Source organism: Varroa destructor, unplaced genomic scaffold (assembly GCF_002443255.2).
Source record: "Varroa destructor unplaced genomic scaffold, Vdes_3.0 BEIS01000005.1, whole genome shotgun sequence".
Classification (NCBI taxonomy): Eukaryota; Metazoa; Arthropoda; class Arachnida; order Mesostigmata; family Varroidae; genus Varroa; species Varroa destructor.
Window position 1 is genome coordinate 17,875,094 of NW_019211458.1, and position 8,418 is coordinate 17,883,511.

General features: G+C 39.2%; 1 protein-coding gene across 7 annotated transcripts in view; it reads left to right on the plus strand.

Annotated features, from left to right (window-relative positions):
• LOC111251754 (uncharacterized) overlaps positions 1–5,304 on the plus strand; it is a 13,157-nt gene extending 7,853 nt beyond the window's left edge. For all 7 annotated transcript variants that reach the window (XM_086990125.1, XM_022808693.2, XM_022808695.2 and 4 more), the window contains 4 exons: positions 860–931; positions 1,249–1,359; positions 1,439–1,588; positions 1,859–5,304. In XM_086990125.1, the coding sequence (XP_086846251.1) occupies positions 860–931; positions 1,249–1,359; positions 1,439–1,588; positions 1,859–2,020 (495 nt within the window). In that variant the 3' untranslated portion in view covers positions 2,021–5,304. The remainder of the gene's footprint in view (positions 1–859; positions 932–1,248; positions 1,360–1,438; positions 1,589–1,858) is intronic.
• Positions 5,305–8,418: the final 3,114 nt, after the last annotated feature.

Here is an 8,418-nt window from a genome sequence, read left to right on the forward strand (position 1 = left end):
TTTTTTTAAATATAATTCGATTTAGCTGTAAACAGTTACGGAGAAACGCTCTCCTTAATGAAGAGCGTAGCTCTATTTTATGTACAAGCGTCTTTCTTCTAGTTTCATTGGATAAACCGAGCTAAAAATGAACCTTTTTCCCATTTATACCATGTAATTTTTTTATTTCAATTTAACACTCTTATCCTCTAACGGTATAAGGATGTTATGGAAGTTATTTATCGGCCGATACTGACCAATTAATCGTCGACCCTTTTTTTTTATAAGAATTTAATTCGTTTCCTAATTATATTATTTAGTGTATTTATGCATCTATTGATGTCGCATATTTTAGACAACAGAGAATACGCGCCACCTTGGAAACCATAGAAGAGTTTGCAGAAATACCTTTTTATAGCCGCTAATAAGCTATAACAAGAAATCTCTACTACTGGCTGGGTGGGTTGATTCGGGATACATGAAAAAAATAATAGTACAAATTTTGACGGAGCCTATATCGAGAACCTGATCGCTATGCTCAGGCCAAATTCTGAATTTGATCATAAAACAATTACCACAACCGCGGAATCTGCCAGCTGTCGACAATATTCCTTGGGCTGCATAACTGAGCGTCTTGTCCATTTAGATATTATATGCTCAACGGGTTTCTTTGAGTAAACCTGCCACCTTTGTTAGCAAAATTAAACTTTCAGGGAGAAAAGCCGAGACAGTATCACTGAATTAGCTATAACATTTTCTCTATATTGGTGTTGAGATGCTGTTGTTTCAGACTTACCAGTATATACCCTGTGTTAATTACCTATTGTTTCGCATCCTTTAATCAATCAAGTAACCTATTACCCGTCTGGTCTTCCTTCAGAACAAGTTAATGGTTGTGGAAATTCTGAATGCAATGGAACCCTTTGAAAGCATCGATATCCTTGTCGATGAGGTACGTACAGCCCCACTGGCAATATGAATGGAGTGGCACCAAAGTTATTATTGAAATCGTCGTGAGACAACAAAACCATTGTAAAAATAACCAGTAGGAAATAACTACAGTTCAACATTGATGGCTATACACATAAAGACAGAGGAGTCCCTTCGTGGGATTTCTTTATATATGACTCAGTACGAACGTATTTCATTAAAACCCAGCACTTTCCGTAGTTTATATATGTTTTGAGAAGCTACAATTATAAAAGTAACTACAATGAATAAAGAACAACAAAGCTTTAATTGCTAATTGCCGATTGAAATATGTTACAGTACCGTCGCACAGCTTTACATTACGCCTACGCTACAAAGGAAACTCGACAGACAAAGGACATTGTTGCATTGTTGTATGAGTTTGGAGCATCTGAACATTGTCTTGACAAGGTACTACTTCTATATATATACATATATAACTGTTGTGTCTTTTTGCCATGGCGCTAATGTGCACGCTGCTTACTTTCAGTTTGGAAGAGAACCGCTAGATTTCAAAGAACATTCCGGGACAAGAGCGATGGAATCATACTTGGAAAAGGTACGAGAGCGACATTCAATCCCGGCTGAGCTCGAGCGAGAAATCTGGCGACAGAAATCGCGTAAAGTACGAGAATGCAAAGTGAGTTTCATAGGCAATATTTACATCGTTAGAACCCCTCTTAGTAATTTGTAAAACTTCTCATGCAATGCTTAACCGCGTGTCGAGTATAATAGGAACGGAATGGCTACCAGTAGGACAAAATACACGTGTCCCTTGGCATCTTCATAAGCGTAGACTTCTGTAGTGCTCGAGACGAGAAAAAATTTCCAGTAACTCGTAGAGCAGAGTGTGTTTTTAATAGACAGTATGAGTATCTGGAGTATAATTTTGTTACGTTAATGTTTTTAGGTGCAGACCCATCGGCAGGTGCATGCGCATTGCCACGATGCCCCAGGTAAAATTTATGGCCGTGAAGTGGGGAAAGCTGACATGCCCTGGGACAACCGTCCCGCATCGATGCAAACAACTGATGATGAATATTCCTGGGGAGGCTGGTGTACTCTTCAATAGGTTAAGTTCTTGTGATCAAGAAAATCATATATTACATTTATGTATTGGCTCCGTTTCAATGGCCAGACATTACTAGGTAGATATACAACGTATTACATGATACTCGAGGATAAGGCCGGTATTTGACGAGCTCAAGGCCCTACGCCATTAGCTCGTTATAACGAGTTGAATCAACATTATTCGCCTATAGCTTAACGATATTAGGCTGGGTCATTCTGCGATAAGCTATTTAAGTCGTGCACTCGACGGCTATCACTATTATTAATATCACATACACAGTCTTCTTTTTTAAAGAAGTAGGTGCCTAGCTATAGATATATTTTAGTGGTCGTTGTGCTTGCCGATTATTCAACAGACCGAAAATTGCGAAGCTACCATGAAGTTCAACAAGCAGGAGTAAACCTCACATAAATTTGTGATTCCATTAGAGAGCACCTAAGTTACTTCGTTCGCTCGTATTTGCGGCCTATTACGAAAATTCGTAAATCGCACTTACCCCTCTACACATGCTGTTCTACTCAGAAGCGCTTTTGTCCTGTTGTTCCGATAGATTTGGTAGATTTCAACCTATCAACTGACCTTTGCTACTTTTTCTTTACTAACGCCTAACCAAAGTTAGGTGGCTTAAACGTCACTGGACGTCTCTGTCTTGGATGATGCTTGCCGCAAGCATATGAGGGCACTATTAAAAGCGAACGAATTTAAAAACCTCATTTATGCGCAACTTAATTTTTAAAGTTGCTGTTATTACCATTAAGCCCATGGACTTCCCCGTGTCAACAGGAGGCGTCAGCAGCAACAGATGAGAACCGGCGATGATGTCTTTTTCGGCACCAATTTTATTTCATCTTAATATCCATTTTTTATATATATATATATATATATATATATGAAATGCTTGCACGGACGCCTGTGTATTTTTCCATTATGATCACTGTGAGCCATCACCGTATATTGTCCGAACCGCATCGTGTATGATAAATATATAAATCATAAACTGTATATTAGCAAAATACATGTGTCATGTGACTTCTTTGTTACCCAATAAAAGCAACAAAAAATAGCGATCCGTTTAAATAGTCCACGATGATATGCAGGGACATTGTCTGTTTGAGAAAACTAATGAAATGAACGAATGCTGCAACGAGCTAATTACGCATGTGACGAAGAGAACAGCCAGACGTTGCATGTATTTGCCCAAGTGTCAGTGGGGCATTTTCCAGATGGACGACATACAGAAATCAAGCAAGGGCACCTAGACTAAGGGGCGAACAAGCAGCAGGTAAGACGACTCCGTGAGTACCTGTAGTCACTCATCTGCGGTCGCATCCGGCTGACGCTTATATATACGATCCGGTGCGATGTGAAATTGATAGACGCTTCGAAATTGCTCAAGAATCATAAAAATTTATGATAGTATGATATTAGAGCAAAAGGAAAATCTAAATCTTATCGGTCTGAATACACTAGTATTATAAGCTATGTACAAGGGGTTTACAAACATATAGGCATCATAAGAATAGATGGAGGGCGGCGTTTGTATTTATTTTTACGCCGCTAAGAAGATAATTAAAAACAGAGGACAACTACCGATAGCCACTTTAACAGTTGTTATTCAAAGCGGCTAATCCTTATGAAATTACAATTTAAAGCAATTTATATCACGAATGAAAAATTCGTTTCGAAGGCCAACCCAAACTAGCCTTAACCAATATCGATCTTTTTACGGAACATGCGTGAAATCCTGTCAAATAACGGCGTCATACCGTTAGACAGGGGAAATATCGCGCTTCTTAGGCGGGTCTGCATTGGCTTAATCGGTATGATGTAAAAAGATGAAATGATCTAGACGTAACTATTTAGTACGTGGATAATGTTATCAGCGTATATGCAGGTCAGATTCAACCAACTGGTTATGTGCTGCGGCTGAAGAGAATTCCATGTTTAGCATATTCTCTCTTGTACCTCAACGAAGACAGTCTATCGCTAAAAATTGTGGCCGGCTTCTCTCCAAATCTCATATAATTCTGAATGTATTATTACTTTTTACCTTGGCCTTTGCCAAATGAGTGCATTTTAAATGAACCTAGACAGATTTTCCACTGACCTGCTATGGGCAAGTAACTCAAGCTAATCGCAACCGTTTTGCGCTTACGATCAATCCAGTGGCTACCTAGCAGGTGGTCCAACCGTACGATTAAGAATGACATTCAGTTTCATTACAAACCTAAGTCCATACTGAGAACTACAAGTAGAGGGCAAATTATATAATATGCTATTGTATTATTCTCTCGAAGATACTTTGAAATGCCAGTGTTATTACGATACAAGAAAATTCTTGATGGTTCGTGAAAATGATTAAGTGTGATGTCCAACCGTAGGGCAAGACCGGATGAGACTGGGCAAATAAGTTTACGAAGCCGCCTATAAAAACGAGCTATTGCTAAATGAACAGACTTAGTAAGCGATAAACAGGCTGAAGTCGACACCTCGATGTCAGTGTGAGGAACCATACTCTTCCACTGCTATAAGAAAAACAAATAACGATACGTACATCCTTTCCTTCTCTCTACGAGTCATCTGCGAATGGAGCCCCAAAGACGCCTAACGCTATTCGCGTGCTTAAACGATTAACAATAAATAGCACAGGATATGGACTGCTGCAGATGGTCACTATAACTTCAATAAACCTCCGCTGTTCGATGAGAACCATGAAGAAGATGTAACACTACTTAATAAGAAACTTTATGAGAACTTGCATACTCATTGTTATATGTAACCGAAAATGGAACAGACTATAAACCGGTTTAGGAGTATTCATCTAGCAAAAACTCGTTAACAACTACGGAAGACGGACAAATGATGAACAAATGACAACTAACTAATAAAATATAGAAACAAACAAAAAAAAAACGATTGTACTCGGAGCTCTGTTTGCCTAGTTGTTGCTATCTACGGCATCGCTATAGGCGTCATGTATAATTCACACACCACTGCGTAACCTATGAGTAGCTTTTTTTACTGGATTATTAGTTGATCTACTTGTGATAAGTTCTGAGATCTGACACAAGTCACTTACTTTGAAATACTTGAGTAGGTGATTTTAGCCTCACTGATGGTTGGACCTCCTCATATTCTGTTTATATTGCTAACGAAGGTATGATAACTTGAAGTTGATGTTTACCCTGCGTACGTATAATCTAATCTGCTTATTAGCAATAATTTGTTATTAGTTGGGTGTAGTGTTCAAATAAAAAAGCTGATTACGAAGCAATCACTCCTGAGTTGAAGGTCATAAGCTGGCCAGGACTGTTTCGTTACTGTAACATTATGCGGTGAGCAACATCATACATTTTTAGATATTATTAATTAAGTTCCACTTACTTTTCCACGCTTTGCCATTGACTCTAGGCCTTTCGACGCATTCATCATTCAGATGCATGCCGAGCGTAGAAGAACGATGACATGATAGAGCTGATACTGGCTTGGGCTGGTATTGAGATATAGTTGTTACAGTATGTGTATTTTTTATATCCAATGCGATCGCAACTTCTGCAAATTCATTCCCGTTGACCCAAATTCAGAACTGCCTTCGACGACGTTTTTCAACACGTTTGGAACCGAACACGTACATGTACGAGACAACTCATGGCAGATTCGTGCATTCATCTATTAGGGTGACAGATCGTGTGAGTCGCGTACTGGACTGGCCTTATTTTAGGTACCATAAAAATAACGAATACGCAATTATACTTAGACGCCCACCTTGAGTGTTACACATTAAGCACAATTTATATTTAAACTTTGTTCAGGCAGTCTACGCAACTCAATGATACATCTGATCCCGTGCAGGCATTAGCAATCATCGAAAGCAACTTACGGCTCACTCGTGTCCTGTATTCGTGGGTAAAACTTAAAAATCTCAACAAACATTGTAGCAAAACCGATGACGAGAATGTTTTACATCATGGTCAATTCCAACTCTGACGAGCGCGATCAATGTCCAATTGTCGACCGCCGAACCGTAACACTCCACCTTACTTTAGCTTTACCATCAAAACGTTTCTACGATGCATTTGAAATATACCCGTCTATTACTAACCCCTCTAAAGGCGTTACCCCGCCTTACCAATTTAAAGGAATCTTCTTACATTTAGCAACATGCCAAATGTATGTAACTAGATTTAAAAATCCTCTGATATTTATCTATACATTGCACATGCTGTGTGTCATGTACAGGATATAACATATAGGAAAAAGGTACCCCAAACTTGAAAATTTACAAAGACAATCGCGTTGTATATTTGCATCAAGACAAAGACCGTTATAGTGGCTTTCCGTGGGCAATTGAGTCAGTATGTTTATATTTAAGAATTTTCAAGAAGGTCCTTTGGGTCAAATAGGAGGATTAGGTTCTTTAAAAACATCTTTCATCTTCTGCTTCATATTAACTGATTATTGTAACAACGGTAGGATGGTTCACAACATGGATGGCTTTAGCAATCTATATAAATAAAACCGTGTCGAAATCTTAAAGTCATAAAGTTGTTTCAAATAAAGTATAAAAGTAACTAGTTGGTCAAGAGATCATATTGTATATAGTATTAATTGTGGATACTCGTAGGCCCAATGGTCGTTGAAGATAACGCACCTTGATTTAAAAAACCTCCTATGTGAACCCTATTCTATAGGCTGTATTATTCACTATAATACTGTAGGACTACATGTAACTTGAATCTTAGTGGGAGATAAATGTGTTTCTATGCTAATTCCTCACTGATTTTCTTCAATAAGAAGGTGCGTCACTTTGGTGAAGTGCATAGAGCCCACCATTCATTCAACTCAGTAGCCACTCACAATTTCACCAAAAGCTTCGGAACATTAAAAGAATTTTCTTTCGTAACTTCTCTAAAACAAGTATGGCGGCATGTTATCTTTTTTTCAGTGAATATAACAATCAAGCAACTTGAGCATTGGCTGAAAATTTTGTTTTACTTTCAATAGAAGTTCAAAAGTTTCTGGATAGTGGCTAGGCCAGCAATGGTTCCTGCGATTCCTTTATTGTTTCTTCGCTTAAAGCATAACCATTTTGTACGGAAGAAGACTTGAAAATATCTTCTGTATTAGGTCTTTGCGTATGTTTATGTCAATTCTTCAATCATTGTCAGCTATGGACCTTATAGTCTCCCTCCCTTTAAGTTTTATATTACATACCGCAATATCGGCTTCTAGTTTAAGACTTTACATCCATGCACACGGCATGTGTATTGGTCGTAATGGCAAGAACAGCATTAATTATTTAAACACATTGGCGGCCCTATAAAACCCCTATGATGATACAACATTTGACGAATTTTTTTTGCGCAACGGCGGGACTAAGCGATACCTGCTTAGTCAGTCACTTTCCGAAAAACGCCTGAATACGCTTCCGGCAATATTATCACGGAAACACAAAATGCTTGCAAACGTCTCTTGTGATATATTTCCTGCGTTGAACGATCTGTTATTGTGGATATGGTTTCATCACGCTTCTACAAGGCACCTGTAGCTTCATGAATGCTTGAGGTTTCTTCTAAACGTAGGCCTATATAGCTGTGAAATCGACTGCTTACTCTATAAGTTTAGGTGCTTGACTCAGCTGAGACCAATTGGTCCTTCCATTTCTTTTACACCGAGTTCGCTTTTTGATTAGATCACGAAAGCCTGGCCACTGGTAGAACCAAGACTCGAGAGAGGCGTATCCCTCGCTTCATGGTAAACGGGCAGATGTTTCCTCGAAGTCACCCTTTTATAGGACTCGCTTAGTGAAAACTTTAGGACGTTCTATGGGAGTCTTCGTAACCCTCAGCTACTTACCTAGCGAAGTCAACCTGGTGAATAGTCAACCCAACAGCACACCGCCCAGGCCACAGCTAGGGCAGACTGAATCCGGGGCTCAAGGTCTCCGTTGGCAACAGAGGGTGGAGCGTACTGTCCTAACTTACCTTAACTTAGATCTAGCGAAAACGGGTGGATCTAATTCTAATTTGAATCATCGATGTTCTTATCGCTAGAGCTTTTCTGTTGTATGGCTTTCAGCCGATGACTTTTCCACTCTTACGAGCTCTGGTCGGGAAACTAATTGCACGCACTCGGAAGGCCACGCCACACAAGTTTTATTTCTTCACGGCAGACATACTTACCGGGGACAATTGGATTTGCCCGCACCTTTAGTTACAAGATGAGATGTATGTGGGTTCTTAGAAAGTGTTGTCAGTGTGGGTCACACGTTCATTTAGACTAAAACGTTTTTTTGTAAGGGTTGAAGCAGCGATATTTTCCAACTACAATTTACATAGCATTCTCTCGGATTCAGACCACAATTTCAGGATCGTTGTTGGTACTTGAAAGAAAACACA